Genomic DNA, 21,686 nt, shown 5'->3' on the forward strand with positions numbered 1-21,686 from the left:
CAAAACGTGTTGGGAATAAAAAAACAATCCATGCAGCTGGTTTCTTTCTGTGCAAGCCCTGATTGCCCTCCCCATGACAATTGATTCTCTTCCCTGCAATGTAAATGTCTCCCAACATGATGTCCCTGATCTATATGGAGAACAGGAGTGGATGAATCTGTCCATTTTGGTTTTTCTCATTTTTCAGTCTTCAATCCAGGTCGCCACACTTCCCCATAGGTTTACAAAATTGTAAAATAAAATAAAAAGTCACAGTGCAAATTCCTCAGCATTCTAGTGCAGATCCCTCTCAATAGACACATGCATATTTATATACGTTATGAATTTTGCCCAATGTACACATATTTTTTTTTGCAAGCGATTTCCACTGACATAATGTAATGCATTCCTGTATGTCGCTGTCACGCAAATACCTGAATTTGTATGAAAGCTTTCCCCCAACAGACACATTTTGCGGTTGGAGGACTGCATCACAAAATCTGGAGAGGTGAGGCTTTCAAAGGGTAGCTGGATTTTGGCTCACGTTATTGATTGGAGGGGGATGCGGAGTGCAAATTGGGGCGTATGGCTTCGTGATTTAAAATGCAAACTGTGCCGAATTTCTTTAACAGGCGAATCCTTCCAAATGTGAAATGGGGAGAGGGGAGATCAGTTCCTGGGATGAGGCTGTGTTTGCCCACAGGCTCCCCATGGCGAAACATAACGACATGCATGGGTGCTTTAAAATGCGCAGGATAACAGTCAGAAAAGTCTCAGTGTGCTTCCATCTCAGCTTCTTATTCTTCCTTGTAAAATGAGATGATTCCTACTAATTTATCAGGGTTGCTTTGGGGAGGGCAAAAATAAAAAAGAGAACATAAGAACAGAAGAAGAACCCTGCTGGCTAAGACCAAAGGCGCAGCTAGCAATTATTATTATTATTATTATTATTATTATTATTATTATTATTATTATTATTCCGGTACTCAGTAGCAAGGTGCCTCTAATCCCAAAGCCAGCATTTAGTCATCATGCCTAGCAGCTATTCATATTTTCCTTCCCCATATGCTTGCCTTAATGCCCTTTCCAAGCCCAAGTAAGCTTAGTGACCACTGCTGCCTCTTGTGGCAGAGAGTTCCATAAATTAATCTGTGCAGTTGTTTATTTAAAATGTGGCATGAAACCCAGTGGTTTATTATGGCAGATATGGGAGTGGTGTTCGACCGGTCTGCCCTTTGCTAGCCTCCTCCTGCCTGCTGTCTTAAAACCTAACCATGGATGGCTGAAACCGACTGTAAGCTTCCTTCTCCTTAGTCTGCATTTTGCCTTTGTAGAACTCAATAGGGGTTGGATCTACACTGACTGTAAAAACGCTTAAAAAAAGATAAATATACAGCTCTCAATGCAATTTTACATTGATGGTTTTACATTGCTCTACAGCGCCCTCTGGTGTTACATGCTTAAAACACATTTATTTCAATTGACCAGTATAGGATGAGGATTGAGATAAAATGAGAATCAGTTAGCTCAGCCTGTCACTCGCTCTCTGGCGCCACCTACTGTTGGCCTTCCTTGCCTTTTGCACAACCAAGTCCCTTCTCTCTCCTCGCCTGGAAGTGCAAACTCCAGACGGCGGTGCAATTGCCCACAAAACTAACCAATCTGTTGTGTAAACCGCTTTGAGTTTTTTACAGTCAAGCGGTGTGTAAGTTTTATGAATTAAATAAAATAAACAAACCCACTGCACACCAACCACCACTGGTTACATCAATGCAATAATTCATTTGGGGGTGGGAACTGAGAGATTTCTTCTTCATCTTAGAATCTAAAAGGTGTGGAAGGCACAACTGCTCTTTCTCCATATGCAAAAGCCACAGCATATTTTTTTGGGGGGGGGGGTTGGGGGAGTGGGGAGGCCACATTTCGGTTATTACCAAGCAGGCTTAACCCATGTTGTTTTCCCCTGTTCCCTAGGATGCAAGAAGATGAGAATGAAGGGGCTAAATTGCGTTCCGGTTCCGGCATCCAGTGGGAGCCAAGTAAGGGTCAGGAGACACATGAAACACCACTATTAGGAACATAGGAAAGAGCCGTATACCATCTAGCCCAATGCCGTTTGCACCGACTGGCAACAGGTTCCAAGATTTCAGGCAGAGGTCACCCTCAGGCCTGCTTGAAGACATAACCCCCCAACAGATGAAAACAGAGGCATCCTATTCCACAACAATAATAATTTTACTATTTATACCCCGACCATCTGACTGGATTGCCCCAGCCACTCTGGGTGGCTTCCAACATATTTTGTTGTTGTTGTTGTTTAGTCGTTTAGTCGTGTCCGACTCTTTGTGACCCCATGGAGGAGAGGACGCCAGGCACTCTTGTCTTCCACTGCCTCCCGCAGTTTGGTCAAACTCATGCTGGTAGCTTTGAGAACACTATCCAGCCATCTCGTCCTCTGTCATCCCCTTCTCCTTGTGCCCTCAATCTTTCCCAACATCAGGGTCTTTTCCAGGGAGTCTTCTCTTCTCATGAGGTGGTCAAAGCATTGGAGCCTCAGCTTCAGGATCTGTCCTTCCAGCGAGCACTCAGGGCTGATTTCCTTCAGAATGGATAGATTTGATCTTCTTCCAACATTTATAAAAACATAATAAAGCATTAAACATCAAAAAACTTCCCTTCAGATGGCTCAGGAGTCACATACCTCCATAACCTGTCAGGAGTTCAGCCTACACTCGAGTAGGACCCTGGCAGAGATACATGCCCGACTGGCATGTTCTCTCCCTCCTGGTCGATCGTTCAGGAGCTTCATAAGCTTTCTTCAACCCAAACATCACAGCGACCGATGCCAACAGACATCGACACACTTAGGGATCCGTAGAGTCTTTGCAGCATTGCGTGACAGACCTCAGCAACTCAGCATTTTGGCTAATCTACTTTATTTACATATAAACACACACGGAGCACTGCAGCATGGCTCCCTCTCTCTCTAGCATCAGATAGCAAAAAGAACAAAGTCCTGCTTCATGGAACACAGTAACACAAACATCCTGTCTCCGTCAATTCCCACTCTGTGGAGTCAAAACACACACCGTCATGTGAAAGACAAAAATCCCATGACTGCAATCATGGAGCAGGAATTCTAACATAACCTCCATCATTTCTCTGATGAAAGTAGGGACGTCTTCAGGGAAAGCGGGACATTCTGGGATCAAATCAGAAACCAGGATGGCTTCTGCAAATCCGGGACTGTCCCTGGAAAATAGGGAGACTTGGTCTGCACAGCTTGAACCTTCTGAATGGAAACGGGATTCCCTACCACTAAGACACAACCCTTCCCCATTCTTGGCCTCCGTGAGAATTGGAGGCTTCAGCTGACAAAGCCCTGCTCACGTTCCTTCTCCCTGCCGCTTTCCCTGCAGCACCCCACTGGAAGAAGATGCTGGTGCTGCCAGCGCTGGCTTTTAACATAATTATCCAGTCCTAAACACAGTAGCGTTTGAACCCACGCCAGGAAAAATGTAGCAGTGAAATGAGGAGGAGGAAGAAGGGAGCTGAGGGGTGGGAAGCACAGCCAGGAGCGAGGCAGGAGAAGGCTCAGGCTGACGAAGGAACTCAATTCTGCAAGCATCTAGGGCAGGGATGGGGAACCTGCGGCCAACCAGCCACTGCTGGACCACAGTTCCCATCGTCCCTGAGCTATACTGGCTGGGGCAGCCCAGGACTGATGGTAGTTCAAGTTGTCTGGAGAGCACCATATTGGCTATAGCCAGTTTGATCTATAGAATGGGGAGATAAAGCCGGAGGCAGGGTGTGTGTGTGTGTGTGAAAATAGCCTGGTTACCTGAATCCCAGATTTAGCTCCTTCCCCCTTGTGGTCCCAAGAAGGGGGCTAAAACCCTATAAGAATCTTCCAAGGCCATTTAGGGCTTTAAAGGTCAGCACCAACACTTTAAATTGTGCTCGCAGACATACTGGGAGCCAATGCAGGTCTTTCATGCTGCCCATATGTGATTTTTATGATGATCCTTATCATTCATTTCCCTTCTGCAGCCCTTCTTCTGCCGGAAAGCGAGAGTGAAGAAGGAACCTCTTGTCTGTTCCTTGACTTGGAACAGCATTGTCCCCCGCCACGTAAAACCTCGTAAGTACTATTTATGTCAGTGTTTCACTGAGTCATAAGAATGTAATTTCCAGGGAAAGGGTTATCCAGCTTTGGTTTCCTCTGGAGGAGAGAATACTGAAGGCTTGGGATATATTTCCAAATTAACTAGGCTCTATTTCACCCGGGTCAAAGATCCAGTTTGGCACACCTCCCCATGTGCATTTGTGTACACAAACACACACACACAGAGGCCCCCTCTGGAGGCTTCACCTGGGGCAAAAAAACCCGCTAGCCCCCGCTCCCCACCAGAGCTACAGCTCTGCCTTAAGAGGTGTCGATACACAATGAACAAGTTCCCAAATTTTGTAGTAGATAGCTAAGATAAAACCAATCAACAGTGTGGTGTAGAGATTTCAGCTTTCTTTCTCCCTCCCCACACTTCCCCTCCCCAGGCGTCAATACCTGAAGCGGATCATTGCAGAATATGAGGCACTGGACATGGAAATCCCGTGTATTCGCAAGTTCCCCAAGCCACCAGCTGCCCGGCCCCTTTGCCTCTGTCTGGAGAGTCCGGTAAGTCTTCAGGAAGAAATCCTTTGGCTGGTGGGAGGTGGGAGGAACAGACTGGGGGTGTGAAATTTCTGGGCCGCCGGGACCATATAACACTGGTCCTGAAAGGCTTACCATTGGCTCCCAGCACATTTCAAAGCACAATTCAAAGTGCTGGTGCTGACCTTTAAAGCCCTAAACAGCCTTGGCCCTGTATACCTGAAGGAGCGTCTCCACCCCCATCGTTCTGCCCGGAAACTGAGGTCCAGCGCCGAGGGCCTGCTGGCAGTTCCCTCACTGCGAGAAGTGAAGGTACAGGGAACCATGCAGAGGGCCTTCTTGGTAGTGGGGCCCGCCCTGTGGAACGCCCTCCCATCACATGCCAACAAAATAAACAACTACAGTGGAACCTCAGTTTTTAAACATCATCCATTCCGGAAGACCATTCGCCTTCCAGAAAGTTCAAAAACCGAGAATCAAAGGGGGGGGGGGAATGAAAAATGCACATTGGAAGACATTTGGCTTCTGAAAATCGTTTGAAAACGGAAGCATTCACTTTCCAGGTTGTCGGCGTTCGGGTTCCAAATTGTTCAGCTTCTGAAGCGTTAGACAACCGAGGTTCCACTGTATCTGACTTTAAGAAGACATCTGAGGGCAGTCCTGTTTAGGGAAGTTTTAAAATGTTTTACTGTGTATATGTTGGAAGCTGCCCAGAGTGTCTGGGCAGCCCAGTTAGATGGGTGGGGTACAAATCAATAAAGACAATATTGCTGTCACATGACTGTCACATGTAAGATGGGGCAAGCTTATTTTCTTCTGTCCTGGAGGGTAGGACTCGAACCAATGGCTTCGAGTTACAAGGTAGGAAATTCTGACTAAACAGCAAGAAGAACTCTCTGACCATGAGAGCTGCTCAACAGAGGAACAGTCTCCCTTGGGAGGATGTGGACGCTCCTTCCTTGGAGGTTTTTAAGCAGAGGCTGGATGACCATCTGCCACGGATGCTTTATAAAGCCGAGATTCCTGCATTGCAGGGGGTTGGACTAGATGACCCTTGGGGCCCCTTCCAATTCTTAAATTGTGGTGCCCAGAATATCTTACGCAAAAGAGTGCAGTGCAGAGTTTAATGTAACTGAAGGTCCTGAAAGAAAGACTGGCTTAGCTGTACATTTCCTATTTCGTAGACAGTGGCGTAGCGTGGGGGGTGCAGGGGGGGCCGGCCGCACCAGGCGCAACATCTGGGGGTTAGGGTTAGGGGGCGCAAATCCACGGGTTAGGGGGCGCAAATTACTTGCCTTGCCCCGGGTGCTGACAACCCATGCTACGCCACTGTTTGTAGGCTTCCTTTAAGAAGGTTGCTGCACCTCACAGTGAGTGGTCTGAGTGGATGGAATGGCAGCTGATGACTTGGGAGTCTCCCTTTGCCTTTTAGCCTGAAAAGGAGATGAACCATGCAGAGGTCCTGGCAGCAGTAGAGGAAGCCATTCCAGATGCGTTTGAGTCAGGACTCCTGCGCAGCATCCAGTTTGAGAACATCAATGTGATCTGTGGGACGGCTGGACGGAAGAACAGGTTAGACCAGGGGTCAGCAAACCTTTTCAGCAGGGGGCCGGTCCACTGTCCCTCAGACTTTGTAGGGGGCCGGACTATATATTTTGGGGGGCGGGGGATGAATGAATTCCTATGCCCCACAAATAACCCAGAGATGCATTTTAAATAAAAGCACACATTCTACTCATGTAAAAACACGCTGATTCTCGGACCGTCCGTGGGCTTGATTTAGAAGGCGATTGGGCCGCATCCGGCCCCCAGGCCTTAGTTTGCCTACCCATGGGTTAGGCAATTTTACTGTTTATACCCTGCCCATCTGACTGGATTGCCCCAGCCATTCTGGGTGGCTTCCAACATATAGGTAAGGTATGGGACCCCTGACCATTAGGTCCAGTCGTGGCCGACTCTGGGGTTGCGGTGCTCATCTCACTTTACTGGCCGAGGGAGCCGGTGTACAGCTTCCGGGTCATGTGGCCAGTATGACTAAGCCGCTTCTGGAGAACCAGAGCAGCGCACGGAAATGCCGTTTGCCTTCCCGTGGGAATGGTACCTATTTATCTACTTGCACTTTGACATGCTTTCGAACTGCTAGGTTGGTAGGAGCAGAGACTGAACAACGGGAGCTCACCCTGTTGTGGGGATTCGAACCGCCGACCTTCTGATTGGCAAGTCCTAGGCTCTGTGGTTTAACCCACAGCGCCGAACATAATAAAACATTAAACTTTTTTTTTTTAAAGTCATTTTTTTTAAAGAACTGTGAATGCAAGTTGGGAATTCCCCCCTCTAGAGGAGACTTTGTTACATTGTGAGAAACAACTAAGCAACTAGAAGCTGAGCCACTGGAAATTTACTAGTAAAAACAAATCTAGGAGTGTGGGACTGACCTTGGCCTGGCTGATAGTGGCATGGCAGATGGTAAAGGAAAGATAGATCAGGCTCAGGAGAAAAACCTCAGATCCGGCAAAACTTACAGTACTACACAGCCAAGAAGGGCCTCATTGATAGGAGCAGCTGCGGCCTCACAAACAAAACCTAAAGCCATGTCTGCAGAAGATGCTTTGACGAAAGCTCTTGGAAAAATAAACGAATCTCTGGAATTTTTAACAAAACAAGGGACTGATACAAGTAAACAAGTAGCTGAGATCTCAAAAAAACTTGATCTGAATACTTCTAGCCTAAAAGAATTGGGAACTCAAGTTACTGCTAATGCTCAGAATATTGGGAAACTCCTAGAGGAATTAGCTACTACCCGAAAGATTGCTGAGGAGGCAAAGGAGGTTGCAACCGAAATTCAGGGAAAAATACCACCGGTTGTAAAGAAACTGGCGGACCATGATTTATCCTTTGCTATGATAGATCTTCAAAGGAGGGATCGTAACTTAAGATTAGGATTTGTCCCAGAAAGTGAACAGGACAACTTGGTGGACTTTATTACAAAAGAATTCTATGACTTTTGGCAAGAAGGCCTGCAGGGGGAAGAAGTTAAGATTGTGAGTGCATTCAGACTTGGAATAAGACAAAAAAAGAACAAGCCAAGAGACTGCTTGATTACTTTGGGATCAAAGGAGGAAAGAGATAAAATTTTAAATTTGAACAATCAAAATACACTGCAAATTGAGGATTATTTCGTGGAGATCTTCAAAGATATCCCAAAGCCCATTCTAGATGCAAGAGAGGACTACAAAGATCTGGTTGTACTACTAAAAAAAAGCAGAATCTTCTTTAGGTGGGAATTCCCCCAAGGCCTATCTTTCAAATACAGAGGAAAGAAAGTTAGACTAAGGACACTGAGTGACAAAGACAAATTCTTGAGAGATCACGAAGAAGACTTAGTGAAGGAAGCAGAACTTGGAGAAGAGCCAACAATACCAGGAAAAGGAATATTGGGCTTGGCAAATTTATCGTTTGGACTACAGCCACCAACAGAAGAAGAGCAACAATTTGGAGCAGTAGGAGGAGTAAGTAAATAATCCCATCATGGCCCTGCGACTATTGAGCTGGAACTGTAATGGACTCAATATTCCTCGGAAGAGGAAGAACGTTTTTCATATTCTACAGAAACAACAATTGGACTTGATTTGCCTGCAAGAGACACATGTGACAAGAACACATAGAAAACTACTTATCAATAAAAAACTAGGACATGAATTTATTTCATCTGACAGAGTGAAAAAAAGAGGAGTGGTCATATATGCAAAGGATAGATTGATGCCGAAACAAATATTTAAAGATGAACAAGGAAGATATCTGGCAATTGAAATCCAAGTACAAGGCCAGAAATTTTTGATTCTAGGAATCTACGCACCAAATGAAGGCAAATCCGATTTTTAAAAAAAGTTGCATGAGATTTTGCTGGACTACATGGATTCAAATATAATTTTGATGGGAGATATGAATGGAGTTGTCTCTACAAACATGGACAAAGCACAAAGACAAGTGATTTCTAAAGACGGAAGGCTACCAAAAACATTTTTTGAAATGACTGACAATATGGACTTAGTCGATATTTGGAGATTAAAAAATCCTCTTGAAAGAGAAGGAACCTTCTTTTCTGAAGCCAAAATGACCTGGACTAGAATTGACCAAATATGGGTTACTAGAGCAGTGTTTCCCAACCTTTTTTGGGCAAAGGCACACTTGTTTCATGAAAAAAATCTCGAGGCACACCACCATTAGAAAATGTTTAAAAAATTAACTCTGTGCCTATATTGCCTATATATAAAGTAACTCTCTTTAATAGGAATCAAATAAACACAAAGAAAGTATTTTATAATTACTTTATTATGAAATAGCAAGTAAACAGAAATATGAAAAATTATAAAATACTTTATTCAGTGCGCAACCTGGGCCTGTTTGGCTGAACACAAAGCTGCAGAATTCTGCAAGCAGAATAAATTCCACAGCCCCGATGCATTGGCACCTCGTGCCGTTTGAGTTGCAGAATTTATTCAGCACACAGAAAATGGCCTTTTGGGGGGTGAATGTGGATGAAGCAGGAAGAGAACTTAAAAAAAAAAGGCATGCATGAAATCTAGCCCCAAACACACACACGCACACTTTCCCCAAAGTGGTTGATGACGCAGGATATTTCCACATGCTTCAAAAATGCACATTAAATAAAATGAGAGAGAGGAGTGCACGCACTCACCTGCCAGCCTCGGAGCTGTGGAATGCAGCGACATGAAGCAGTCTGTGTCCTTCCAGGCGCCAACTCAGACCTTGCCGCGCTGTTTCGTTCCCCCGGCGTCGCTGCCTTCATCCAGCCGGATGCCTCTCCTGCCCAAGGGACGTGTCAGCAGCCACCCGGCGCAGGACGGCCCCACTTCCTGCTGCCCACAAGGCTTTGGGGTGAGAAACACGGAGGGGCAGGAGAGTGGAGGTTCCCTTAATTGGAAAAAGCAGGGAGGCAGGCTGCTTGATGCCTGCTGAAGGGAATCCCGAAGGCGCGATCGCGCACGCGCAGGCCCAGTAGCGAGCGGCGATGGGATGTGGTAGCAGCGGCGGCACACGAAGTCCCCCAGGCAGCGGAGCACCTCGCCCGTCGAAGCCTGCACGATCACCCGCCGCGGGGAGCCGGGGGCGGTGGCGCGGTTGCCGGGCAGCGGCGGGGGTGGTGGTGGCGGTCGCTGCTTGCTGCCCTCCTGGGCGGAGGCGGGCACGGTGGGCACCGGCACGGCCAAGGGCCCCTGCTTGGTGCCGTCGGATGTGGGAGCTCGCTCGCTCGCCGCCCGGCGTGTGCTCGCCGAGCATGCGCAGGCCCAGTAGCGAGCGGCGTTAGGATGTAGCGAGCGGCGATGGGGCTAACCGGAGAGGGCGAGCCCCGTCCGCTCCGGCCCTAAAAAGGGCAAGCCACGCCCCCTCCAGCCAGCCGATTGCCTGGCCAGGAGGCGTGGCCGGATGGGATTCCCCTGCTCTCGCGGGGGCTGAGATGGGATTCCCCGCTCACGTGGGGGCGGAAGAGAATCCCCGCTCACGTGGGGAAGGGCGTGATGCCCGCAACCCCACCTCCTGGGGCAGGCCCAGTAGCGAGCGGATGCGCAGGCCAAGTAGCGAGCGGCAATGGGATGTGGGAGCTCGCTCGCTCGCCGCACCGCGTGTGCTCGCCGCCGCCGCCCCGCCTCTCACTGCCCGACTCGCCCGCCTCCACGGAACACAAGGCAAAGTTCCACGGCACACTAGTGTGCCGCGGAACACCGGTTGGGAAACACTGTACTAGAGGACTGGCATCAAAGATAAAAAAAGTGGAAATCTGCCCAAAGACTTGCTCCGACCATAACGCCGTGAAAATGGAGATGAATCAAACAACAGCTGGCACTTTCAGGTGGAGGATGAATGACTCATTATTCAGAGATAAAGAATTTTGTAAAAAGGCCCAAAAAACACTAAGAGACTATTTTGAAATTAACATGAGAACTAATGTGGAAAAAAGAGTAATCTGGGACGCAAGCAAAGCGGTTATGAGAGGTTTCTTGATACAACAAAATGCAATAAAGAAGAAAAGCCAAAACGAGGAAAAGGATAAGATATTAGAAAAAATTAAAGAAGGAGAAAAGAAATTGAGATCAAAACCAAAGTCTCAGGAGATCTTGAGAGAAATTAAATTATACCAAATGCAATATATGGAACTGATGAACCAAGAAATAGAATGGAAAATTAAACAAATGAGACAGAAAACGTTTGAATCTGCTGATAAATGCGGGAAATTTTTGGCTTGGCAATTGAAGAAGAGACAAAAACTAAATACAGTGACAAATTTAGAAGTGGATGGAAAGAACATTAACAATCCAACTGAAATTAGAAGCTGCTTCCAGAGATACTTTAAACAACTATATGCACAAGGGCCAGAAAAAGAGATTGATATAGAACAATTCTTGAAGAAAAATGGGATGAAGGAAATTTCATGTCAAGACAAAATGCTTCTGAATCAGAAAATAACTGAACAAGAAATAGAAGATGCCGTTCAAAACATGAAACTGGGCAAATCTCCAGGACCTGATGGACTGACTTCCAAATATTACAAGGCTTTAAAAGAATGGCTAATACAACCTTTGTTTTTTTTTTTAATAAAATTTTTATTAGGGTTTTTTACAGAATAGAGTACAAAGACAATAAACAACCTTACTTTTATCTCAACAGAGTTTCATAACTTCTTTGGACTTCCTCGCATCTCCCACTGCCATTTTCATCATCATAAATTTTTTCCAAGCAATTTATCATCTTGTTTGCAAATTTTATAACCACTTGTTTAAATATAGTCCTCTGAAAATTTGTTTCTCTTAGTCTCACTTTACATCCAATTCCAATCCGATTTTGTGATGGCCAATTATTTATGATCAAACATCCTACTTAACTTTCCACCAAATCACAATATTTTTGTAAATAAGTCTTAAATTTCCTCCAATCTTCTTCAACCCTCTCTTCTCCCAGGTCTCGAATTCTGCCAGTCAAGGAAGTCTGTAATGAAACCTTTGAAGGAAGTCTGTAATGAAATCCTTGAGGGGAAAGAAGCACCTGATACGTGGAAGAGGCTTATATCACGCTTATACCGAAGACAGAGACTGAAAAGACCCAATTTAAGAACTACCGTCCAATCTCTTTTTTAAATGTGGATTACAAAATTTTTGCTGACATTTTAGCTAAGAGATTGAAAAAAGTTTTGATGGGGGAGATTCATAAGGATCAATCGGGCTTCCTCCCGACAAGACATCTATCAGATAATGTAAGGAACATAATAGACATTTTGGAAATGTTAGAAGTCAATATAAACACAAAAGCTGTTTTGATATTTGTGGACGCGGAGAAAGCCTTTGACAATATTTCTTGGACCTTTATGAAGAAGAATCTCCATGGGATGGGGGTAGGCCAAGGTTTTGAAAACGGTATAGGCGCAATTTATTCTGAACAAAAAGCAAAGCTAATTGTAAATAATATTATTACAGAAGAACTTAAGATAGAAAAAGGGACACGTCAGGGGTGCCCAATTTCCCCACTACTTTTTATTTCAGTCCTGGAGGTTTTGCTGAACATGATAAGAAAGGACCAGCTGGTTAAAGGGGTTCAGGTCGGAGCGAGACAATATAAATTGAGAGCATTTGCAGATGATTTGGTACTTACATTGCAAGAGCCGGAATCCAGTACGAAAAGGGTTTTGGAATTAATTCAAGAGTTTGGTCAAGTGGCAGGATTTAAATTAAATAAATTAAAGACTAAGGTATTAGAGAAAAACCTAACAGTAAGAGAGAAGGAGAGGTTTCAGAATGAAACAGGTTTAACAGTGGTTAAGAGTGTAAAATATTTGGGGATTAATATGACAGCTAAAAATATGAACTTATTTAAAGACAATTATGAGAAATGTTGGAACCAAGTGAAAAAAGATTTAGAAATTTGGTCGAACTTGAAGCTTTCTTTGTCTGGTCGAATAGCAGCTATTAAGATGAATGTATTGCCTAGAATGTTATTTTTGTTTCAAACATTGCAAATTGTTGATAAGATGGAGTGTTTTAAGGGATGGCAGCGAGATATCTCTAAATTTATCTGGCAGGGCAAAAAGCCCAGAATAAAATTTAAGATTTTATTTTTTTTTTCCAAAATTTTTATTAGGTTTTTTTAATAAAAGAGATACAAAAATGAAAAACAGCATTGTTTGTGTCTTTACAAAATTTCATAACATCTTTGGACTTCCTCACGTCATCCGCTCGCACATACATTGTTCATAAAATTTTTCAGGCAAATTACCCTCTTATTTGTAATCTTATAACCAATCATTACAATATAGTCTAATAATGCTCATCTAATTTAGTGATGGCCAATTGTTTATAATCAAGCATCCTTCTTAGCATTCCATCAAATTACAATAATTTTGTAAATAAATCTTAAATTTCTTCCAGTCTTCTTCAATCCTTTCTTCTCCCAGGTCTCGAATTCTGCCAGTCATTTCCGCCAGCTGCATATAGTCCATCAGCTGCATCTGCCATTCTTCCAGCGTGGGTAGATCTTGAGTTTTCCAGTTCTTTGCGATGAGTATCCTTGCTGCCGTTGTTGCATACATAAAGAAAGTTCTGTCCTTCTTTGACACCTTCTGGCCGACAATACCCAGAAGGAAGGCCTCTGGTTTCTTAGTGAAAGTATACTTAAATACCTTTTTCAGTTCATTATATATCATTTCCCAGAAGGCCTTCACTTTAGGGCAAGTCCACCAGAGGTGAAAGAATGTTCCTTCATTTTCTTTACATTTCCAACATTTATTGTCAGACGAGTGGTATATTTTGGCAAGCTTAACTGGGGTCATGTACCATCTGTATATCATTTTCATTATATTTTCTTTCAAAGCATTACATGCAGTAAAGTTTAGCCCAGTGGTCCACAACCTTTCCCATTCCTCAAACATAATGTTATGCCCAATGTCCTGTGCCCACTTTATCATAGCCGATTTAACCATTTCGTCTTGTGTGTTCCATTTCAACAGCAAGTTATACATTCTTGAAAGTACCTTAGTCTTAGGTTCTAACAGTTCAGTTTCCAGCTTCGATTTCTCCACCTGGAACCCTAGCTTTTTGTCATTTTTAAAAACTTCTTTAATCTGAGCGTAATGTAACCAGTCTCGCACTTTATCCTTCATTTTTTCCATACTCTGCAATTTCCAGTTATTTCCATCTTTTTCTAATATTTCCCAATATTTTGGCCAATTGGCTTCCATATTGGGTCTTTTTCGGGCCTTAGCTTCCAGAGGTGAAAGCCACCTTGGGGTTTTATTTTCCAATAAGTCTTTATATTTTGTCCAGACATTAAACACTGCTTTTCTGACAATATGGTTCTTAAAGGCCTTATTGATCTTAACTTTGTCATACCATAAGTATGCATGCCAACCAAAATTATTATTAAACCCTTCCAGATCCAACACATCAGTGTCTTCGAGAAGTAGCCAGTCTTTTAGCCAGCAGAAAGCTGCGGCTTCATAATACAACCTTAAGTCTGGCAGGGCAAAGCCCCCTCTTTCCTTTGCGTCAGTCAGTATCTTAAACTTAATTCTGGGCTTTTTGCCCTGCCAGACAAATTTAGAAATATCTCTCTGCCACTTCCGGAAGCATTCCGTCTTGTCTATAATCTGTAGTGTTTGAAACAAAAACAACATTTTTGGCAATACATTCATCTTAATAGCAGCAATTCGGCCTAACAAAGAAAGCTTCAATTTTGTCCAACTGTCCAAGTCTCTCTTAATTTCAGACCAGCATTTTTCATAATTTTCCTTAAATAGACTCAGATTTTTTGCTGTTATGTTCACCCCTAGGTACTTTACCTTTTTCACCAATGATAATTCTGTTTCTCTCTGAAGCTGTTCTGATTCAATATCTGTCAAATTTTTCCCCAACACCTTAGTTTTCTGTTTGTTTAACTTAAATCCCGCCACCCGACCAAAATTGTCAATCAATTGTAAAACTCTTTTCGTACTAGATTCCGGCTCCTGCAGTGTCAAAACTAGGTCATCTGCAAAAGCTTTAAGTTTATATTGTTTCGCTCCGACCTGGATCCCTTGCACCAACCGGTCCCCTCTGATCAAGTTTAAGAGCACCTCCAGGACTGAAATAAATAACAAAGGGGAAATCGGGCAGCCTTGTCGTGTTCCTTTTTCAATTTTGAACTCTTCTGTTACCACATTATTAACAATCAATTTTGCTTTTTGTTCTGAATATATTGCGTCAATCCCATTTTCAAAACCCCTCCCCACTCCCATTTCTTTTAAATTTCCCTTCATAAATTTCCAAGAGATGTTGTCAAAGGCCTTCTCCGCATCTATAAAAATTAGCACTGCTTTAGTGTTTATGTCAGTTTGCAAAAGTTCCAAGACATCAATAATGTTCCTTATGTTAGCAAACATGTGTCTGCCTGGGAGAAAGCCTGCCTGGTCTTTATGAATTACTTGACTTAAAACTCTTTTAAGTCTGTTTGCCAAAACATCAGCAAATATTTTGTAATCCACATTTAAAAGGGAGATGGGGCGGTAGTTCTTGAGCTGTGTCTTTTCAGTTTCTGATTTTGGTATCAATGTGATGAACGCTTCTTTCCACGATTCTGGCGCCTTCTTTCCCTCCATAATTTCATTGCTGACCTCCAGCAGTGGTTGGATCAAATAATCACTTAATGTCTTATAGTACTTGGAGGTCAAGCCGTCTGGCCCTGGAGATTTGCCCAATTTCAAGTTCTGAATGGCATGTTCAATCTCTTGTCGTGTTATTTTGCTGTTCAGGAGTAGTCTATTTTCTTGTGACAATTTTTTCAATCCGTTTTTCCTCAAAAATTGTTCAATCTCAACTTCATTCTGCGGCCCTTGAATATATAATTTTTAAAAATATTTTTGAAAACACTTTCTAATCTCCACGGGGTTCTGTATACTTCTTCCTTCAATTTCCAAATTTGTTACTATGTTCAGTTTTTGTCTCTTCTTCAACTGCCAGGCCAGCAGTTTCCCACATTTATTTGCCGATTCAAACGTTTTTTGTTTCATTGAATTAATCTTCCATTCTATTTCCTGGTTTATCAGTTTTGAATATTGTGCCTGATGAAGTTTAATTTCTCTCAAAATCGGCTGTGACTTCGGATTGGCTCTTAGCTTCTTCTCTAGTTCTTTAATTTTCTCCAGAATCTTGTCTTTCTTTTCATTTTGTGTCCTTTTCCTTATGGCATTCTGTTGTATCAAGAACCCTCTCATCACAGCTTTGCTTGCGTCCCAAATTGTTCTTTTTTCCACCTCGGTGTTCAGGTTTATTTCAAAATAGTCCTTTATAACTTTTTGGGCCTTCTTAATGATCTCCTGATTTCTAAACAAATTGTCATTCATCTTCCATCTAAAGGAGCCGGTTGGTAATAATGTCATGTCCATTTTCAAGGCATTATGGTCGGAGCAGGTTTTTGGGCAGATTTCCACTTTCCTGACCTTAGGTGCCAGACCTCTAGTAATCCAAATTTGGTCGATTCTTGTCCAAGTCAGTTGAGCCTCAGAGAAAAATGTTCCTTCTTTTCCTAGGGGGTTCTTGATTCTCCATATGTCAATCCAGCCCATATTTTCTGTCATTTCAAAAAAGGTCTTTGGTAGTCTGCCATCTTTGGTAACTTTTTGACTTTGCGACTTATCCATGTTAGTTGATACAATCCCATTCATATCTCCCATCATTATGATGTTGTCATAGTCCAGATATTCCAGCATGCTTTCATGCAACTTCTTATAAAATTCCGATTTCCCATCATTTGGTGCATAGATTCCTAATATCAAAATTTTTTCTCCTTGATACTGTATTTCAATTGCCAAAATTCTGCCATGTTCATCTTTAAATAAGAATTTAGGTGAAAGGCTCTCTTTTGCATATATCACCACTCCTCTCTTCTTCACTATGTCTGAAGATATAAATTCTTGGCCAAGTCTCTTATTTATCAGCACTTTTCTGTGGAGCCTAGTCACGTGGGTTTCTTGCAGGCAAATAATGTCCAATTGTTCCTTTTTTAATATCTGAAAAATTTTCCTCCTTTTCTCCGGAATGTTGCAGCCATTTATATTCCAACTCAGAAGTTGCAGAGACATCCTGGATAGATCTGGTTATTTTTCTGGGGGTGGTACCTTTTTCGCTGAATCTTCAGGATCCAAGGGTGCAGGTACCTCTGGTGTTTCGAGCTCCGATGGTAATCCAAGTTTTTTATGAAGGTCCTCTCCGTATTGGTTCAGAAATTTGTCTCTGTCTTCCAATGTTCTAATTTTGATCTTCCTCCCTCTGAAAGTAAAAGATAATCCTTGTGGAAAATCCCACCTAAAGATGATGGCGTTGCTCCTCAAAAGTCTTGCTAATTCCAAATATTCCGATCTCAAATCCAAAAGCTGTTTGGGAACGTCCTTGTATAACTCAATCCTCTTATCTAAAATGTCCAGTGACTTTCCGTAGTGTAGGCCCAAAATCTTGTCCCTCTCCTCCTTTGATCTCAGTGATATCAAACAGTCTCTGGGCTTGTCTTTTTTTGTCAGTCTTCCAAGTCTGAAAGCTGATGTAATCTTAAAGTCCGTCTCTTCTAGGTTCCAGTGCTTGGAAAATATTTTGGTCAGAAACTCAGCCAGGTTGTCCTCTTCCACTTCGGGTATCGATCTAATCCTTAAGTTGGTCTCCCTACTTCTCAGTTCAGTCATCGAGAGATAGGTCTGATGTTCACCAACTTGTTTGTTGAGTGGCCTCACCTCTTTTTCTAACTTTCCCAGCCTTTGGCTGGTGTCTTCAACCAATTTTCTGTTCTCCCCTGTAGCTCCCTTCAATTCTGCAATTGTTTCCACGTTCTGTGCCACTTGTCCAGCTAATTTATTTAAACATTCGGTGTTTTGGTCTATTTTAAAAGTTTGCTCATCAGCTTTTTTATCCAAGGATTCCACTTTCTTATCCAAAGATTCCAATTTTTCATATATTTTTTCTAAAATGGAGGCAGCTGTTCCTGAGGCCATATCTTCCAATTGTAGTTCCTCTGTTTCTCCTTCCCCTGCACGTGGCAGAGAAGCTGCTGCTTCCTCAGAGAGCACAGTGGGTACCGAAGATCTGCGTTGCTGCAAGGCTGAGGCTAAAGTTGTTTGTCTAGTTCGCGGTCTTTGTTCTTTTTCCTTTTCTTTTGGCTCCTTTTTCTTTGCGCCACTCATTCCAAATTTATCTAAGGCTCAAGGTCAAGCTGAGTTGTTCCCATGAGAAAAAGACAGCCCAGATGGTAACATTCAACCAGGAGACCGGGAAACAGAAAGTATAAGGATGTCACTGCTGTAAAGTCCAAAACCTCTAGGGGGAGCTTAAAAAGTCTTTCAGAAGGGAATCAATAAATACAGTTCACAGAGAAAACAAAACCCATGTCCAAAAGCCTTCAAATGCTAAATCTTCAGCAGAGTTGGTTTTACAAAAACACAATGTTTCAAGCCGTGCTTGCTGGTACCTCATAAGATGTCAAAGTAGCAAAGTCCAAACCCCTCAGATTTTTTCCAAATTTTGTTTCAAAGTATTTATGTCTGCAGGCTGACTGCTACTGTTGCCAGGCAGTTCCAGCACCTGGGTTTCCTTTTTTAAAATGTAGATTCCTCAGAGAAAGATCCTACAGTCCAAATCTTAGCATAAATCCAATGCTTAAAATCCTTTTCTGCATTAAAGTGATGCACTGAATGCTCAAATCCAAATTGTAAAAGAGTTCATTCACTGCCTCCACTCCTCCTGCTCTTTGCTTTGAAGTTTAGTGTGAGCGGAAGACGGACTTCCTTTTTTTACGTCCTCCGCTTTCAGCCAAATTCAGGAGCTTTGATCTTTAAGCTTAATTAAAAGTCCTTATTACTCACGGGTTGCTGCTTTCCAAGGTGCCAATTCAAGGAAGAAAGGTCAGCGCTCACCGGCAACGGCTTTGCGGCTTCACTCCGCCGATTGCGGAACGACCCTCAGCGCCGCAGCCTCCTCCACGATCCAGAGCCCCTTACGGGGTTCCTTCTGCGTTTTGGGGGCTGCTTCTGGCGCCCGCCGGGTCCCAAGCCCGCAGGCTTCTGCCGCCTGCGGTTTTCCGATGTGGATCTCCGCTTCGCCGTAGCGGACGACCCGTTTTCGCGCGGAGCTCCCTTCCCGGTTAGGAAAGGGCAGCCATTACCCTTCGCGCCGCCTCCGGAAGCTAAAATTTAAGATTTTAACTGATGCAAAGGAAAGGGGGGATTTGCCCTGCCAGATTTGAAACTTTACTATGAATCAGCAGCTTTCTGCTGGTTGAAGGATTGGCTGCTCCTTAAGAACACAGACATTTTAGATTTGGAAGGTTTCAATAATGTTTCTGGGTGGCATGCATACTTGTGGTATGACAAAGTTAAGGTTCATAAAGGTTTTAAAAATCATATTGTCAGGAAAGCATTGTACAATGTTTGGATTAGATATAAAGACCTACTGGAGAGCAAAACTCCAAGGTGGCTTTCACCAATGGAGGCAAAAACTGTGAAAAAACTTAATATGGAGTGTATATGGCCGAAATATTGGGAAATTTTAGAACAGGAGGGTAGTAACTTCAAACTGCAGAGTTTTGAGAAATTAAAGGATAAAGTGAGAGATTGGCTCCACTATTACCAAATAATGGAGGTTTATAAGATGGATAAGAAAATTGGCTTCCAGGTGGAGAAATCGAAACTGGAAACAGAATTGTTAGAATCCCATACTAAAAATTTATCAAAAATGTATAACTTGCTGCTGAAATGGAATACGCAGGATGAAACAGTTAAATCAGCTATGATTAAGTGGGCGCAAGATATTGGTCATAACATTATGTTTGCTGACTGGGAAAGGTTGTGGACCACCGGTATGAAATTCATGGCGTGTAACGCCTTGAGAGAAAATATTATGAAAATGATGTATAGGTGGTACATGACCCCAGTCAAGCTTGCAAAAATTTACCACTTGTCAAATAACAAATGTTGGAAGTGTAAAGAAAGTGAAGGCTCATTCTTTCACCTCTGGTGGACATGCCCAAGGATTAAGGCTTTCTGGGAAATGATAAATAATGAAATGAAAAAGATGTTTAAATACACTTTTCTGAAGAAACCAGAGGCCTTTCTCCTGGGTATGGTCAGCCATGTGGTGTTAAAGAAGGACAGAACTTTGTTTTTGTATGCCACAACAGCAGCAAGGATCCTTATCGCAAAGTATTGGAAGACACCAGATCTACCCACTCTGGAAGAATGGCAGATGAAGATGACAGACTACATGGGACTTGCAGAGATGACGGGCAGAATCCGAGACCAGGAGAAAGAGACAGTGGAAGAAGATTGGAAGAAATTTAAGGACTATCTTAACAAATATTATAAGATTAAAGAATGCTAGATTGACATGGACTTAAAAATATTGGTTTTCAGAGACATTAGAGTAAGAAAAGGAATGGAATTAGTAAGAAACTTTTGGGAAATAAGGGAATGGAGTTGCTGATGGGATAATGAAACTAGAATACAAAATGGTGAGGTATGAGGAAGTCGGGGAAATAAGGTTGAGAAAATAAGTTTTGAAATTATACTTGTTGTTTTTTGTTTGTGTTTGTTCTTATTGTAGTTGTTTTGTATTTGTATGTTCTTATTGGAAAATTTAATAAATATTATTTAAAAACAAAACAAAACATTTCTCTGATGAAAATAGGGACGTCCTAAGGAAAAGCGGGACATTCCAGGCTCAAATAGGAAACCAGGACGGCTTCTCTAAATCAGGGACTGTCCCTGGAAAATAGGGACACTGGAGGGTCTGTAGTTGTTATGGTTGGCAGGAGGAGCAAGCGGGGTGTATTGTTGTATGCAGCTCTTGATTTGTGTGTGTGTGTGTGTGTGTGTGTGTTAAGGAAGTTGCAGTCCACAAGTATTTTTTATTAAATAAATAAGAGTACAAACGTCTCCCCTTCCCTATCTCCACACACAGGTGGCTGATCACAGTGTCAGACTTCCGAACACGGAACCAGCTCCTGTGTTCGGGACTGACTTTGGGTGAAAACCACTTCGTACTGCGGCGCTGGGACGATTTGGTGATGGAGGACTATCGCATGCACCTCCGGAGGGCCCTCGCACGCCAACGCCTGCTGGACACCCTTAGTGACAACTGGGACGGGAACCAGTTGGATGGGATATGAAGTCCTGGGAAGAGAACTGTCAGCAGCAGAGAGAAACACGCTGTTTGTTTGTGTATATTTTGCTTCTTTCCCCGCCACTATAGAGACTCCCCTTTGGTAGGATGGAGATCCAGCTGCCAGCTACTCCTGCTGAGAGCAAATTTGGGAAGAGGGCACCCCCTGGAGGCAGTTTGCGGGACTTCCCCTCTCATACGTTGCCAGCACAGTACAGTGTTTCGTATAGGGACATGGGTGGCGCCGTGGTCTAAACCACTGACCCTCTTGGGCTTGCCAATCGGAAGGTCGGTGGTTCGAATCCCTGCGACAGAGTGAGCTCCCGTTGCTCTGTCCCAGCTCCTGCCATCCTAGCAGTTTGAAAGCACGCCAGTGCAAGTAGATAAATAGGTCCTGCTGTAGCGAGAAGGTAAATGGCGTTTCTGTGCACTCTGTTTTCCATCACGGTGTCCCATTGCGCCAGAAGTGGTTTAGTCCTGCTGGCCACATGACCCAGAAAGCTGTCTGTGGACAAATGCTGGCTCCCTTGGCCTGAAAGCGAGATGAATGCCACACATCCCATAGTCACCTTTGACTGGACTTGACCGTCCGGGGGTCCTTTACTTTACTTTTTACAGTGTTTTGTGTTTCATGTGCAAGCGCTCAAGCTGGCAGGCAAGCCATGCATCTTGACCTGTAAGCCATTCCTTGTTTTTCATGCTGGCAACATGGAGGTGATCTTTCAGGGATGAGCAGAAACACTTCCCCTTATTAGTGGTTCATGCACGAGACTTTTAATCTCAGGGTCATTGGGCCAAAGATTCCTTCATTGCAGGGGGTTGGACTGAATCATCATCATGGTCCCTTTTGAGTTTTATGATTCTATGTCTTC

The 21,686-nt window shown here is 43.5% G+C and overlaps 1 protein-coding gene across 1 annotated transcript; it reads left to right on the forward strand.

Annotated features, from left to right (window-relative positions):
- The first annotated feature begins 363 nt into the window (after positions 1 to 363).
- LOC310830192 (uncharacterized protein C19orf81 homolog) lies at positions 364 to 20,857 on the forward strand. The gene is made up of 6 exons (XM_083709906.1): positions 364 to 487; positions 1,954 to 2,018; positions 4,030 to 4,120; positions 4,534 to 4,654; positions 6,063 to 6,202; positions 20,614 to 20,857. Exons 1-6 carry the CDS (start codon positions 381 to 383, stop codon positions 20,819 to 20,821), a joined length of 732 nt encoding a protein of 243 aa, XP_083566032.1. The 5' UTR covers positions 364 to 380; the 3' UTR covers positions 20,822 to 20,857.
- Positions 20,858 to 21,686: the final 829 nt, after the last annotated feature.

The sequence above is a fragment of the Podarcis gaigeae genome (genome assembly GCF_964106915.1).
Source record: "Podarcis gaigeae genome assembly, chromosome: 13".
Lineage (NCBI taxonomy): Eukaryota > Metazoa > Chordata > Lepidosauria > Squamata > Lacertidae > Podarcis > Podarcis gaigeae.